Source organism: Pan troglodytes, chromosome 16 (assembly GCF_028858775.2).
Source record: "Pan troglodytes isolate AG18354 chromosome 16, NHGRI_mPanTro3-v2.0_pri, whole genome shotgun sequence".
Lineage (NCBI taxonomy): Eukaryota > Metazoa > Chordata > Mammalia > Primates > Hominidae > Pan > Pan troglodytes.
The window spans coordinates 56,675,283-56,692,221 of record NC_072414.2 but is presented as its reverse complement, the minus strand read 5'-3'; the positions used below and the strand labels follow the sequence as shown (position 1 = coordinate 56,692,221).

Here is a 16,939-nt window from a genome sequence, read left to right as displayed (position 1 = left end):
TTCAGGCACTAATCTGTCATAAGGACCAGTAGGGATAATGAATGGAGGTGACTGAACTAGTAACCTTGCATGATCGATTGAAGTAACTTGCACTGATTGTGATCTGAAGTGACCGTGAACAAGTTAGTGACGACGCTTTCCACGACTGTCTTGTTGTAACTGCTCATGATCTACAGAGTTCTGGCTTCAGATGACCTAAGCCAGTGCTTGGAGCAGCCTTGACGATTGACATGAGATGTGCGCGAGATGCTGAGATTGTTGATCTACCCTGACAGCTGAGGTTATTGATCTGCATTATGAGCTGAGATAACAGATCTGTGGGCCTGGACTCAGACTAGGAATGGTGCTAATATGTGTGTAGTTCTCTTAGATTTCTGATTTTGTTTTAATATCCTCCCAAATGGCACAGCCCTGTTCGGCCCCACGCCAACAAGGAATAGGGATGAGGACCAGGTTGAGTCAATCCTCACAGAAAACTACCGGAAACACAACGCATCTTCTGGGCCGCGCTGCCGCAGCTGCGGGCAGACCCACCGCCTTGGCCATGGCCTCCCGCACAGCCTGCCCTTCGTTCGGACCCCCTAGCCCTACCCCCACGATCGGTCCGTGGTGCGCCTGCGCGGAGGCGGGGCGGTGCTTTGCCCTTTGTTGTGGGCCCCAGTTTCCCAGGACACCGCGCGGCGCTGGGGTGGGGCTATGCAGATGAGGCACTCGGGGGCGGGGCGGCGGCGGTGGCGGCGGTGGCGGCCGGGGAGGGTCAGTTGGAGGCAGGCGCTCGCTGAGGCAGAAGGAGGCGCTCGGCCCGCGGCCTGACAGGGACTTAGCCCGCAGAGATCGACCCCGCGCGCGTGACCCCACACCCACCCACTCATCCACCTATCCACTCCCTGCGCCGCCTCCTCCCACCCTGAGCAGAGCCGCCGAGGATGATAAACACCCAGGACAGGTAACGGCCCGGCCCAGGCTCCCCGCCCCCATCCTCCCTCATCTGCTCCAGAGGGCCTCTCACGTACCCCTAGCCGGCCCCCGCCCCCCGCAGCGGGGCCATCCGCCCCCAGCCAGGTCCGTTCACCACTTCAGCCACCCTAGTCCGGTCCTCAGCCCTGCAACTGGGCCGCCTTCTGTCCTTTAGCCCCCTCTTCAGCCGGGCCCATCCCCCTCATCCGGGCCTTCTCCTCCCCTAAAGCCCCCAAAAGCCGGAACCCAACCTTCCAAGCAAGTCCCCTTTTTTCCCTCAGCCCCACCGAATTGTGCCCCATTCCCCAAACTGGGCTTTCCCCGGCATCCAGATTCCCCAAATTGTTTCCTGTCTTCCTCAAATCTTTCTTACTCCCCTTATAAGTCACTTCACCCTTCCCTTTGAATTCCCTCCCTGATGAAAACTGCACCCCCCACCCAGACTCTTCTCATATCACTGCCCCCCTTAAAGTCAACCTCCATCCTTCAGTTCTCAGTTACCCCCCCTCATCACCCTCCCCCCATTCTCTTCAGGCCTAGCAGTCCTTACACGGATGTCCAGCCTCTTCCTCCTGGTCCCATACTTCAGCTTCATCTTTCCCCCACCTTCCCCCCTCCACACCCCTCTCCCAGTTAGGCCCCATTTTCCCAGTCTCCCAGCGCCATTCCTTTTATTTATCAAACACCAGGTTTGATTCTTGTGCTCCATCCTGTTGCCCCAATGGTATACCCCCAACACTCTTGGAAACATTCTTACCCTCTAAACATCTTTTCTCAGCTGGAACTCATCCTTCTCCTTCCCCTCTTAACTGAATCCCGTCTTTGGATCATTAGATCACAGGACCCAGCCATCTCGCTTCCAGTGAACCTTCCCCCTGTACCTCCAGTGCCTTCAAACCAAGCTCTATATTCTGGACACTAGATCTTTGCAATTTCCTCCCTCAAAACCCGACCCTAGTCTTCCCCCATTAATTAGAGAAAGGCTGCACATCTTTCTCAGACCGAGCACCCTGGTTTTCCAAACTTGCATGGTATATCCTTCCCCCTGCAGATAGTTGCTCAATTTTCCTTTCTCTACATGCCTCTCTTTCTCCAAGACAACCCTTCTCACCTATCTCTCCCTCAAATTTTAATATATCCCATATTTCTGCCTCTGTTCTCTGAAACTGTTCCACAATTTCCTAATTCCCCGGAATTTTTAATCCTAGTTGTTCCTTATACATCAGAATGGCTTTCGTTTACAATTTGGACCTAATTCTCTTCCTCATTTTTTCCCCAAACTTGTTGCTGTCCTGTCCAAACCATGTCTGAAGCTCATTAGTTCCCCACACCAGACCTTTTGTCCCCAGATTTGGCCTTATGGCCTCTGCCTCTCACTTGGGCCTCATTATTTTGCAAGCAGATCCATTCCCTGTAAATCTTCCTTAAATTGGGCCATGTTCTATTCAGAATTAGACTAGTTCCTCTCAAATGCATTGCCTTCTTTATTGCTTTTCTTTGCATAGAGCCCTCTAACTGCCACTCAGGATTCCTCTCAAACTTGGGCACTCTTCTTACTGAAATAGTCTCTCAACTTTCCTTTCCCACTTGTTAACAGCACCAGCCTTAAATATTCCAACTGGGTTTTCAGCTTTTCTTGTATTTCAATGTTTCTTACCCTGGCTTCACATTTGAGAAATCAGTCACTTGGGCCTTACCTTCAAAGATTGGTCTCATTGGCCTAGAGTGTCCTGATTATTAGCATATAGTTTTAAAGCTCCCCAGGTAATTCTTTATAATGCAAAGCTGGGGTTAAAAACCACAGCTTCCTTCCTGCAGCTTTTCCCATCCTATTCCTGTAGTGGGTGTCAGCCCTTTTCTACTGACAAAGGCCTAATTTTCTTTGAGGAATTTTTTTTTTTTTTTTTTTTTTTTGAGACAGGGTCTCACTCTGTGGCGCAGGCTGGAGTGCAGTGGTGCGATCTGGGCTCACTGCAACCTCTGCCTCCTGGGCTCAATTTCTTCAGGGATTTCTTAGTCTTTCTCTCTCAGGTGCTGTCCAGAAGTACCCAAGATACAATACCTGCAACAGCTTCTGAAGTTCCTGTCTGTACTCAGTTCTCAGCCATTGGCCATTTTCTTCCCCCAAGTCTCAGACTCTTAACTGGTGCCCTCCCCCTCATTTCTTCTTTGCATGCAGGAAGAAAATTCACTCGCCGTTTGATAATTTGTTATGGTCTTATTTGACCTGTTATCCCTGCCTCCCATGTTCTCTTTACCCTACAACCCATCAGCTGTTAGAGTTTCCTTTTCCAAGACTCTCCATGTCCATCCCCTCTGCATTCCCCCCTTTCACTCCATCTTCTGTAACCCAGCCCCTCGGGAGCCGAGGAGGTGGAGGCGGATATAGACACGGAGAGTGCTGGATGCAAAGGTGTTACTTGTGGCAAAGGCGCCGTGTGTGCCGAGGATAGATGGCAGGTATGAGAGAGGGCAGGATGAAGCACAGGGGTGGAGGGGAGCAGAGAGACCTACAACAAAACCCACTCAAGGGGTATGTGAGATAGACTTTTTTTTCTGTTCTTTTTGTGTGTCTGTAGTGGGGGTTGGAAAGTGGGGTGGTCTCAGCAGTCATTCTCTGGAGTCCTCTGGACTGAGCTGGTCGAAATGCCTAGTCTTTTGTAGGCTGAGCCCTGAGAGTTGAGCAACTTGGAACCAACATGTAAGTCTTCACCAACTGTGAGGTTGAAAGACCTGAGTTCTGGCTGAGCCAGTGTGCTTACATGTGAAAAGAAGAGGGGGTTGGGTTAACTTGACTCGAAAATTCTTTCCAGCTTCCTAAGTGGCAAAACAGGCTTGCTTGTCTCCAGGGCCCTTGCCTAGCGTGTTGGTAATTTGAGGGGCCTGGCTGTATGAGAGGCAGGTGGAGAGAGGAGCCAACTGGCCTGCCAGGGCCTGGGTAGGAGCTAGGCCTTGGATCAGGCTCCTCCACTTGGCCTGGGGGTGGGGTGTTGTGTGCAGGGTGTCTGGTTTCTTTGAGTGATGGCAATGCCATTTCCATAGCATGTTTCCTAGATTCCTTGGGCCTGCCCCTAACTTTCTAAAAGGAATCCTGGTAGAGTCCTAACTAGGGATTCTGATAAGAGCCGGATGTTCTTCCCAGTCAGTGTTCTCGAGTGTTTCATATCCATAGAGTGGGGAGCTGGCTGGGAATTTAGTTCCCATTGGGTGGGGGATGGGATTTTCAGCTTCCCTGGCTCCAGTGAAAAACTCAGGAGGTGGAGGCTTGGTTTCCTGGAAGAAATAGTTGCAGAGGAGCTGGCACTATGTTTTGAAAACAAGGCTCTTCCTTTCCAGTGTTATTCTGATTGGTACTTCCAAAATGTCAGAATTCCTGATGGTGGGGGAGGGAAGAAGATACAAGTACGAGCACCTTTATTATCCTTTTTGAACATGAGGTTTAAATCCAAGGAAATCAAGCTTCCTGGCCTTTTTCTCCCTGGATTTGCGGGGGCAGGGAGACAGTATCTGTCCAGGGCTTGCTTTGTACCTGTGACAGTACAGTATGTAGAGAAGCACTAGCCCTGGCTTGATAGTGATATTATTATCAATCTGTGCTGATGGGCTTTGAGGAGAAACATTTGGTTCTGCAGGTGGTTTTTTGGGGGAAGGGGGCAGGGCATAAGAACATATCAGAACTATCAGCATCTTCACTGAGTGGTTTCCTGGGTAATGGAATTTCTGTCTCTTCCTAAAGGGTCTGGTTTCAGTTATTCCTTATTTATTGACAATATGGCTTGTTGGGCATGGGGTGGTAGGGAGAGCCAGTTTTCCAGTGATGTGCCTTCAAGGTCACTCTATGGTAGGAGGGTTGGGGGAGAGGAGAGAGGGGAGAGAGAGAGGAGAGAGTCAAAGAGGAGAGAGAGAGAGAGACAGACAGACACAGACTCTCCTAGTATAGTCAGGAATCCCCCCAAATCAGAGCTATGCTTCAGAAAGCAGTGTGGGCTAATAATAGCAATTCCTCACTCTGCCAAGAAATCCAAATTTAGCCTCAGAGCTGCTCAAAAATATAAAAAAGGGGACTGAGGAGTGGGATAGAGGGATGTTACAAATGTGCATTTCTAGAAAAACAAAATGAGTAATTCATCCCTTTTTGAAAGAGTATGCAGTGTTGATTCAAGTTGGTGCCATGATTTAGAAGGTTATGAAGCCAAAGTTACAGACCAGGCCAGGCATGGTGGCTCACACCTGTAATCCCAGCACTTTGGGAGGCTGAGACGATTCCTTGAGCCCAGGAGTTCAAGACCAGCCTGGGCAACATAGTGAGATGCCCCATCTCTTAAAAAAAAAAAAAAAAAAAAAGTTATAGACAAGAAAGGGACAAGTAGGCAGGCAAGAATTTTGTCACTTAAAGTGAACAAAACAGGTAGTGTCCGGTTAGCAGCAGTAGTGTAAAATGCTTTGTATAAGATAAACCTTAAGAAAATTTCTTAGTCCTTTGATATTATATAAACAATGATGTAATTCTGTCCTGGGAAGAGGCTGGCACTGTGTGATGACCTTACTCTGCAAACTAGATTGAGGTACTTAATATGTAAAAGTAAAGTCTTATATTAAAGCTTGATTACCTAGCTATCCACTCACCTCTGGTAGCATATGTGATTGTGCGTTCCTTTGGCATATGTACCAATATCAGCTGTGTGATAAGCAAACCTCAAAGGCACAGATATTCTAGCTACCACTATAACTGTGTTTCTTGTGGAGAATCAACCAAAACCCAATTTTGCTTTCAGCCTGTGATTCAGAGTGGTGATGTCATTTTCTTTATAATTGTGCTTAGCAAGAAGATTCCCTGTGGAACACAGAATAGCCCTAGTGAAATGACTTTTGCCTGGCATCTGCCCAGGGGCCCTTTCTCAGATGGAAGGGGCATCGGCAGCTGGAAATCAGCCTCTACAGCCACACTAGACTGGAGGTGGTCATCACCCTCTCACCTTTCTTACTTTCTATTCTGCTAAGTGATGGCACATCTTTTTGTGTAGGGATTAGTCATCAAAGACATTCCTAGTCTCAGAGTAAAAGCTACCTGTATGAGGGAAGTGAGGGCACCTTTGGGTGTTCTATGAGGCAGGGCCTGAGACAAGAATGGGTCAGAAGAGGTTGAGAGGGGGAAATGAATGTAGAACTGTGTTGGGAATGTGGTTTTCATGTCTTCAATTGATACCAAAAGGTAGCTAATACCAAGGCCATCTGACTTTCTCTGACAGGTAATAGAAACCAGAGAGAAAGGGTGCAGAATTGAATGAGCGAAGGAGGCTACTGATTCAAGTGAAACATGATCAGAAGTATATTAAGGAGAATTTGAATTCAAGTTATTTTTTAGATGTAGCTAAGTGGAAGTTACTCACAGAATTACTTTTATATGGAATCTCTTCTCTGTGTACTCTGTACTCTTTTGGTAGCCATCTGTGGGGGATTGGTTTCAGGACCTTCCCCTTACCAAAATCCAAGGGTCCATTATATAAAATAGTGTAGTATTTACATATAACCTACATATATCTTCCCATATACTTTAAATTATCTCTAGATTACTTATAATACATAACACAATGTAAATGCTATGTAAATAGTTTTAGTGCTCTTTTTATTTGTACTTTTTTTTATTGTGCTCTTATTTATTTTTTTCCTGAGTATTTTTGATCCATGGTTGGTCAAATCCACGAATGTGGAACCTGTGGATATAGAGGACCAACTGTATGTAAATCAAAACTGACTAAAGACAGCTGGAAGTGATTTTTTTTTTTTTTTTTTTTGAGGCAGAGTCTCGCTCTTTTGCCAGGCTGGAGTGCAGTGGTGCAGTCTTGGCTCACTGCAACCTCTGCCTCCTGTGTTCAAGCGATTCTGCTGCCTCAGCCTCCCGAGTAGCTGGGACTACGGGCGTGCACCACCACGCCCAGCTAATTTTTGTATTTTTAGTAGAGACGGGGTTTCACCATGTTGGCCAGGATGGTCTTGATCTCCTGACTTTGTGATCTGCCTGCCTCTGCCTTCCAAAGTGCTGGGATTACAGGCGTGAGCCACTGCGCCCGGCTGGAAGTGATTCTTTAACAGAAGATCCTTTACTTTTATCAAGAGACTTAAGGTTAATTCTAAATAGTAAGTACGCTAGAGATTTAGAAATAGCATTTGAATTATAAAAATTTTATTTACCATCATCATTGCCCAGCTGTACATCTGCTGCATACGCTGCCTGTCTGTAGTCAATGTGTGAAATTGTAACCTGCTAAGGGCATTTCAGACAACAGTTTCACAGACACTTTAAATTAGAGGCAGCAGGATGTGATATGTTAGTCGCACTCATATGTATTCTGAGGAGTGTTTCCAAGGGCATGTCCTATCACTGAGAAAATAAAAGGCACTAACAGATTGGCTCTAATCTTCCATCTCTCTTCCGAATTGCCTTGTATGCTGGATACCTGACACCTTAGTTTCTGGCATGGGATATATGTATTTTTTTCTCTTCCAAAGCAGGACCAGCCCAGCTGGATGTTTGGGTTCAGTCTGATACATTTGATTTTCCTTAATCAGCCTGATCTTTTCAGCCTCTGAAAAGGACTGAGATTCTTTTTTTTTTTTTTTTTTTTTTTTTGAGACAGTCTCGCTCTGTCACCCAGGCTGGAGTGCAGTGCAGTGGCACGATCTCAGCTCACTGCAACCTCTGCCTCCCTGGTTCAAGCAATTCTCCTACCTCAGCCTCCCAAAGTGCTGGGATTACAGGGATGAGCCACCATGCCCAGCCTGTTTCTTAAATCATCCTTTAGGTGGTTGAGATTAAACAATGCCTGCCCTCAAGTGGTGTGACCAGGAGGTGAGGAAGGATTGGAAAAAGCTGGGGATAGGAGCCAGTTAGAAACAAGACTAAACTGAATATGAAACCCAACCTGGTTTGGATCTTATGATAGGAAGACTTGTGTTTAGAAGTCACTGTCTGTTGTGCTTAAATTCTTCCAGGATTCATTATTCCTAATGAGCTTGGTGGCGTAGCTTCAATACCATTTGAACACTAAAGCCATTATTAGAAGAGAAGGCCATTACTGGGTAATTTCATGCCCCTTAATGTCTTTAACCACCACATACGTACCCATCCCCCTTCCTTTCTCACTTCAGAAATGACAGGTTTTTTGGAAGAGAAGCAATTTGCCATTCACAGCAAGTAACTAATAACAGATGCTTTATGTGGACAATGAAGATAATTATTGTGATCTACTGTCTACTAAGCTTATTGCAAACCCCAGCTGTTTCTTTTAGGGAACTGGAACTAGTTCCCAGAGTGGGGGCTTGAAACACCCCTCCACCCCCACTCACACACACACTTGCTTATCTGCGCAGATTTATGGGGGAGGAGCAGAGCCTCCAGGATCCTTGTATGTGAGAATGGGGAAGTAAATGACATGTTACCATGGCGTAGATATCTTGCGTTTATTTGAAGAGGAGAGAGATCAGGAAACCAGAAATATCACAAGCCCCACTGCTAAATATGACTAGCTTAAAGAAAGAAATATCACAAGCTCATAGATTAGTGCTGGACACAGGGCAGGCAGGCTCCAGGGATTACTTCTAGGAAGACAAAGGGTATTATGGTCTAAAAAAAATATCCTCACTTTATTCTTGTCTTTTCAGTGAGTTGGCCCATTGCTTCTGCTGTTTGCAAGTAAAAATTAGCTAAGAATCAAGATGGTAGTTGGGATGCAGGGCAGAGGTTGAATGCAGCTCGCTCATCTAAAGACCATTTGAGGAATAATTCCTTTGGAAGTAGGAGCCTGGCACCAGAATTCTAGAATTGCAAGGGCCTTGGTGATTGATAGGGTTATTTTGTGAACCTAATTAATTCTCTGTATACAAGATGATAATCTGTCTATCCCAGAGGGGTTTGCCCCATCTTTGGGTAGCTCCACTGACCAATAGAAGTAAACCAGCTTTCTCCCGTGGTCCAGCCCTCCTTATGCCCCTGCAGGAACCTCAGCACAGAGAAGTGGTCATTGGGGAATGAGAATGGAATCATATGATTTGGTGCATGTGTGTGCATTTGCTTGGGGAAACTCCCCTCACCAAACTCTTGTCTTATTTTTTCTAGTCTGGACACTGTTATTCTGCCCCTTAACACATTGGAAGGGGGAATCACAATAGCTCATTGTCCCCAGCAGAAAATAACTCCTGTCCTTGAAAACAGTAGCATAGTCCTCTGTTAAGCCCTTTCTGTTTTTTTGTTTGTTTTTGTTTTTTTGAGACAGAGTTTTGCTCTTGTTGCTCCGGCTGGAGTGCAGTGGCGTGGTCTTGGCTCACTGCAACCTCCACCTCCCAGGTTCAAGCGATTCTCCTGCTTTGGCCTCCTTAGTAGTTGGGACTACAGGCACGCTCCACCACACCCGGCTAATTTTTGTGTTTTCAGTAGAGATGGGGTTTCACCATGTTGGCCAAGCTGGTCTCAAACTCCTGACCTCAGGTGATCCATCCACTTTGGCCTCCCAAACTGCTGGGATTACAGGCGTGAGCCACCACGCCTGGCCGTTTTTGTTTTGAGCTGAAGTTTCGCTCTGTCATCCAGGCTGGAGTGCAGTGGCACAATCTTGGCTCACTGCAGCCTCCACCTCCCAGGTTCAAGTGATTCTCCTGCATCAGCCTCCTGAGTAGGTGGGTCTACAGGTGCACACCACCACACCCGGCTAATTTTTTTGTATTTTTAGTAGAGATGGGGTTTCACCATATTGGCCAGGCTGCTCTCAAACTCCTGACCTCAAGTGATCCACCCGCCTCTGTCTCCAAAGTGTTGGGATTACAGGCATGAGCCACTGCGCCCAGTTCAGCCTTTTCTGTTAACAGCTGTTGATGAGGCCGAGAGTGGAGGAGGTGAGGATGACCTGAGGTTTTCCAGAGGAGGGAAGAGGTGGATATGTGGTTACACCCCTAGATTTTTTTTTTTTTTTTTTTTGGGTGGAGGAATCTGGCTCTGTCACCCAGGCTAGAGTGTAGTGGCACAATCTCGGCTAACTGCAGCCTCCACCTCCTGGGTTCAAGAAATTCTTCTGCCTCAGCCTTTTGAGTACCTGGCATTACAGGCACCTGCCACCACGCCCGGCTAATTTTTGTACTTTTAGTAGAGGTGGGGTTTCGCCATGTGGGCCAGGCTGGTCTTGAACTCCTGAGCTCAAGTGATCCTCCCTCCTCGGCCTCCCAAAGTGCACCCCTAGATACTGATGCTGCTCCTCACCCATGGACACTTCCCTGGGAAATCCATTTCTCAAAGAAATTTCCAAGTATACTTGTAGGCCCCCAGTTGAAATCTTTGAGAGAACAGACCCTAGGAGCTGAGCAGTGACGGGGTTGGACTTCCATTTTCAGCTGGAGTGCAGATACAGTTCTGCTAATAGGACTGCCCCTTTGGTTATTGTACCATTGCCATGTTAGGTGTGAGTTCAGTTTTGTTGCTCTTCATTTAGAAGAATCCAAAATTGGCATGCCATGCTATATAAAGCAAAGGACAGTGTGAAGAATAGTTACCTCACACCGTTTTACAATGGCTTTCAGGGAAAAAAAAGCCCTGACTTACAGCATTTGGGGACTTTCACAGTGTAAATACTCCTCCTTTGGCCAATTCAAGCTACCAACATGACATCATTAAACACATATTTGGCAAGAGATGTGCACGATTGTGTGAGCTGGCCCCAGCACACCACTGCAATACCCGCTAAATGTATCCAGTGCATTCCAGCTGCTCTGAGGCTGATGTGTGGTGGCTGGGGAACAGGCCTGTTGCTGAGTCGTGGTGTGTACACACACACACAATTTACCTCCTTCTCTGTTTCACTTGCCCTTGGCCTAGGGAATGAACTACATCTCAGTCTAAGGAACCACTAAATTGGATTCAAAGACAGTTGAGCAGATCTACAGCCCTGTTGGGTCCATCCGAAAATCAAGGTGGCCAGTAAGGTGACAGCTCTTTTAGGAGCCTTTTACCTGCTATAATCTGTCTGATTATTGGATTCTTTACTCAGGTCATAGCACGTATCCTCCTCTCCCAGCACATAGCCTGCACCCAGCACATCTGAGTGTGTGTTCTGACCACATCACTATTATGTGACCTCCCACGCTCAGGTCATGAAAGGATCAGCAAAGAAGAGCAAGAAGGCCCAGCATTTGGTGGCATACCAGGGGCAAATCAGACATCACAGTATTTTATGTACTATTGTGTACCTCTGCTCTGGGAGCCAAATCCCTGGATTTAGTTTTATTCTTAACCATTGAGGGATTTGGTTAAATGATTTCTCACTCCAGCTGGGTGTGGTGGCTCATGCCTGTAATCCCAGCACTTTGGGAGGCTGAGGCCAGCGGATCACTGGAGGTCAGGAGTTCCAGACCAGCCTGACCAACATGGTGAAACCCTGTCTCTACTAAAAAATACAAAATTAGCCAGGCGTGGTGGCGCATGCCTGTAATCCCAGCTACTTGGGAGGCTGAGGCAGGAGAATCACTTGAACCTGGGAGGCAGAGGTTGCAGTGAGCCAGGTGCGTGCCACTGCACTCCAGCCTGGGAAACGAGTGAAACTCTGTCTCAAAAAAAAAAAAAAAAAAAAGTTTCTCACCCCAGTTCCTTTGCTCAGAAGGGGGATGGGGCCATCACTGGGGAAGTAGCCTTGAGAGTTCCTCAGGAACAGGGTACTCAGACCACATGACTTCCCCTCTCTAGCCTGTAACTGTGGGCCTTTTTGATTCTGCCACATAGGTGGTTGAGGCACCATAGGGAAATGAAAAGAGACTGGTACAGGGCTTGAGGCTTGGCAGGTAAGCCAGGACCTGGTGATTTCCAAGGTCTGCCCAGTGCCACAGTGATTTGTTAGAAGATTGCTAGGTGCTCCTCCGGTCAGATAAACCCAGCTGGAGTCCCTTGGCCCTCCTGAGACTTCCTCCCCATGACTCTGCAACACGGTGGGTTCCCCTTAAGACAGCAGCGTAGTTCTGGAAGCTGAAGCCCACAGGACTGGGGCAGCTGGGAGCCTTCATAAGCCTTCCCTTGTTAGAGAGAGCCAGGATGGGGTGGGGGTGGGATTTGAGTTATATCTTTACATCTTGGCCGGGCGCGGTGGCTCACGCCTATAGTCCTAGCACTTCGGGAGGCTGAGGTGGGTGGATCACAAGGTCGGGAGTTCGAGACCAGCCTGGCCAACATGGTGAAACCCTATCTCTACTAAAAATAGAAAAATTAGCTGGGCATGGTGGCGTGCACCTGTAATCCCAGCTGCTCGGGAGGCTGAGACAGGAGAATCGCTTGAGCTTGGGAGGTGGAGGTTGCAGTGAGCCGAGATCGTGCCATTGCACTCCAGCCTGGGCGACAGAGCGAGACTCCGCCTCAAAAAAAAAAAAAAAAAAAATCGTCAAGTCTTGGTGTTTACTGTCTCACCCTCTCTGTCTCTTGCAGTAGTATTTTGCCTTTGAGTAACTGTCCCCAGCTCCAGTGCTGCAGGCACATTGTTCCAGGGCCTCTGTGGTGCTCCTGATGCCCCTCACCCACTGTCGAAGATCCCCGGTGGGCGAGGGGGCGGCAGGGATCCTTCTCTCTCAGCTCTGATATATAAGGTAAGGAGGACCCTGGGATGGAAGGCTGGGGTTGGAGCCTTCTCAGACTCCACTGTGCTGCTGCTCAAGGGGAATAATCACTTTCTTAGTCTTCTGGCTCTTAGCCTAGGCCAGTGGGGGACTGTGAAGGACTCTCAGCTGAGGCTGTTGCATGGCTTATTGGGAATACTAGAGGAGAGAGATCAGCACCATTTGTTGCCTTTTAATCTGCTGTAATTGAGGCCCAGAAGTTAGTTTAGCTTCTCACTAAGACTGGGATGGAAGGTTAGCAAGGCAGCTGAATTCTGGGCTTTTGAGATTGTGCCCAAGGGAGATAACACGGACCCTGCAGTCCACTTGGAATCAGACTTTGGCTGACTGGGGCTCCAGCCAAACCCTCACACATACCCTCATTTGTTTTTGATATTTCCCTTTCTGACAGGGAAGGAAAAGAACATGGTGTTGAGGGAAAGCGTGGGCTTTCGAGTCAGGGAGACCTGGGTTTGAATCTCATCTCTGCCATTCACTGTCCTTGGAGCCTTGGGTCAGTTGCTTCATTATTCTCAGACTTAAAGTGGAGTTGTTAATTACCATCTCAAGTGCTTGTCATGATGATAAAGGTAATATATGGGACAGCACTTTGTACTTGGCACCTAGTGGACAATTTAGGTAAATATTTCCCTTTCTGTTTTGCTAGCTTTTACCACCATCAACTGGTCTTAATGCCTGGTGAGTGACAGCTCCTTTTAGCCATCATGAAGCTCTGCGTTTTCAGCATGGCCTCTATCCCACGCTACCCTGACACTGGCCTAAGGGGACTCCCAGCATCGCCTAGATTAGGGAGTGGATGATATGGCCGGAAGCAGTAGTGACCTGGTCCTCTGCCCTGCTTTCCTTCCCAGGACGAGAAGCTCACTGTGACCCAGGACCTCCCTGTGAATGATGGAAAACCTCACATCGTCCACTTCCAGTATGAGGTCACCGAGGTGAAGGTCTCTTCTTGGGATGCAGTCCTGTCCAGCCAGAGCCTGTTTGTAGAAATCCCAGATGGATTATTAGCTGATGGGAGCAAAGAAGGGTAAAGAGCCAAATGCTGGGGAGGGAAAGGAGGTCCCATTCCAGAGAAGAGTATATGTTTACTGTGGGTAACAGAATTGTAGGGGAGTCTGTGCCTTCTCCCTTAGCTCTAGACTCCCCAAGCAGATACCGTTTTGTAACAGGTTATTTTTAGCCAGTAAGACAGGCCTGCTCTAGGTTATAATTAAAGCAGATTGTTATCACATTAACCAAATGCCTGCCGGTTAATCGCCCCATGGTTCACTCTGACACTAAATCCCCCTGTAGCTACACAGTACTGTAGTTTAAAAGGCCAGGAAGCAAAGAGAAGTACTTAGGCCCATCACCACCTTCCTAGACCTCCCTCCCATTCACACCCCACCCAGGAAGCTCAGAGGTAAGTGGGATTTCATTGGATTGGGCAAAGACCCTCCAAGCAGCCAAGATGGGTAAGAAATGTCCTGAGGACAGAGTTCCTGAGTGGTCCCAGCCTCTTGAGAAAATCCTTTTAGGCAGTGTTAGAGCCCAGAGTGTCCCTCTCAGTGGCAGGTGATCATGTCAAACTTGGCAATCTGTGGGACACCTGAAGAACTGGGTTTTCTTTCTAGGCCCCAGACTCTGTCTCGTGGACAGCATTAGTTAAGATGGGTAGTGTTACTTTCAGATCTCCTATTGCAGGAAGAGAAAAGTTAGTAACATTTTTCTCAGGTGCTGTGGCTTTTTTTTTTTTTTTTCCAGAATTCAAGGCTCTTGGGGTCTTGACATAGGAATCTTCCTCCTGGAACTTCTGAATTTTTTTTTTTTTTGAGATGGAGGCTCACTCTGTCGCCCAGGCTGGAGTGGAGTGGTGCGATCTCGGCTCACTGCAAGCTCCGTCTCCCAGGTTCATGCCATTCTCCTGCCTCAGCCTCCCGAGTAGCTGGGACTACAGGCGCCCACCACCACGCCCGGCTAGTTTTTTGTATTTTTAGTAGAGATGGGGTTTCACCGTGTTAGCCAGGATGGTCTTGATCTCCTGACCTCGTGATCCACCTGCCTCGGCCTCCCAAAGTGCTGGGATTACAGGTGTGAGCCACTGTGCCCAGCCCGGAGCTTCTGTATTTATATTGCTGGTTGTAGGCCTCAGAAAAGCCTTTGGGTTGGTAGGGGTGGGGGTGGGGTGTGAATGGGAGGGAGGTCTAGGAAGGTGGTGATGGGCCTAAGTACTTCTCTTTGCTTCCTGCAGATTGTTAGCACTGCTAGAGTTTGCTGAAGAGAAGATGAAAGTGAACTATGTCTTCATCTGCTTCAGGAAGGGTCGAGAAGACAGAGGTGAGGAGTCAGAGTGGCCTGAGCCTTACAGCCCAGACAGTGGGGCCTGGGGGAGAGAAGGGAGCACCTCCAGGATGAGGTGGGACTCTTGAATTTGCCTTTCAAACCCTGAGAAATCATGGCAGGAGGGCAAGTGCCTGAAGGGCTCGTAAAAGCCTAGTGCTTATTTGTTCCATCTTTGTTTGGGGTTTTGATTTCAGCCTACCATTGTGTTTCTCATCAGACTTTTTTACACTCTGTCTTCTGCAGCTCCACTCCTGAAGACCTTCAGCTTCTTGGGCTTTGAGATTGTACGTCCAGGCCATCCCTGTGTCCCCTCTCGGCCAGATGTGATGTTCATGGTTTATCCCCTGGACCAGAACTTGTCCGATGAGGACTAATAGTCATAGAGGATGCTTTACCCAAGAGCCACAGTGGGGGAAGAGGGGAAGTTAGGCAGCCCTGGGACAGACGAGAGGGCTCCTCGCTGTCTAGGGAAGGACACTGAGGGGCTCAGGGTGAGGGTTGCCTATTGTGTTCTCGGAGTTGACTCGTTGAAATTGTTTTCCATAAAGAACAGTATAAACATATTATTCACATGTAATCACCAATAGTAAATGAAGATGTTTATGAACTGGCATTAGAAGCTTTCTAAACTGCGCTGTGTGATGTGTTCTATCTAGCCTAGGGGAGGACATTGCCTAGAGGGGGAGGGACTGTCTGGGTTCAGGGGCATGGCCTGGAGGGCTGGTGGGCAGCACTGTCAGGCTCAGGTTTCTCTGCTGTTGGCTTTCTGTTTTGGTTATTAAGACTTGTGTATTTTCTTTCTTTGCTTCCTGTCACCCCAGGGGCTCCTGAGTATAGGCTTTTCAGTCCCTGGGCAGTGTCCTTGAGTTGTTTTTTGACACTCTTACCTGGGCTTCTCTGTGTGCATTTGCGTCTGGCCTGGAGTAAGCAGGTCCGACCCCTCCTTCTTTACAGCTTAGTGTTATTCTGGCATTTGGTTAAGCTGGCTTAATCTGTTTAATGTTATCAGTACATTTTAAATAGGGGCATTGAAATTTACTCCCACCACCAGGGCTTTTTTGGGGGATGCCTGGGCCTTTAAAACACTAGCCAAACTCTAATTAATTCTCAAATCACTGCCAGGAGTTCTTGCTCCTGGCTGCAGGCCCAGGCCCCAAGGTCTCCTTCTTGGGGTCACAAAGAGCAGTAAGGAAGAGGAATATACAGCAACTCAGGGCCTGGGAATTGTGGGGCAATCCGTTCTTAGGGACTGGATACTTCTGGCTGGCTGAGTATAGTACTAGCTGCCTCCCCACCAGGTTCCGAGTAGTGTCTGAGACTCTGCTCTGCAGGGCCTAGGGTAGCGCTGGGAGTGTAGAAGTGGCCTGCCCTTAACTGTTTTCACTAAACAGCATTTTCTAAGGGGCGAGCAAGGGGGAGAGAGCTAGATTGGGTGAGGGGGACGGGGATGTCAGGGAGGCAAGTGTGTTGTGTTACTGTGTCAATAAACTGATTTAAAGTTGTGGTTGGTCTATTCTTTATTTCTGAACTAGGACCAACTCCCTACCAAACTGTTTTGACTCCAGAGCCTAATAAATAGAGGTGTGGTGCGTGCTCCTTGGGAAAAAAGCTGCAGTGTAGGAGGGCAGATAAACTGGCCAAGGTCTCTGGGGCCATATTACACTGTGAAATGCGGGGTTGCTAGGAGTCTGAGACTCACTGCCAGAGCCCCCTGGAGAGAGATGTGTACATATCAGCTTCATCTAGGAGAGGCTATACCCAAGATCCAATCTGCTCTTAGCTCTTCCTTTTCTGTAAAAGGCTGGGGAGGTTGGGTCCTGATACTGGGTTTTGGCTTTTGCATGGAGCTCCTGACAGTCCCATTCCTGAGGTCTTTGAAGGATGCAGCACACACCTTCCCTGTTCTAGTTTTCCCCTTTTGGAGCTCAGTGTCCTAAGGTGTGGCTTCCAGTCCCCCACACCACAGCCTGATGAATAAGCTCTCAGTGGCACCAAGGGGCTGGAATCCTCTTCACCA

General features: G+C 48.1%; 1 protein-coding gene across 1 annotated transcript; it reads left to right on the top strand.

Annotated features, from left to right (window-relative positions):
- Positions 1-759: 759 nt before the first annotated feature.
- OAZ2 (ornithine decarboxylase antizyme 2) lies at positions 760-16,425 on the top strand. The gene is given in 5 exon segments (NM_001289918.1): positions 760-946; positions 12,413-12,570; positions 13,452-13,627; positions 14,831-14,916; positions 15,166-16,425. Coding segments are annotated over 5 exon segments (570 nt in total). The 5' UTR covers positions 760-926; the 3' UTR covers positions 15,297-16,425.
- Positions 16,426-16,939: the final 514 nt, after the last annotated feature.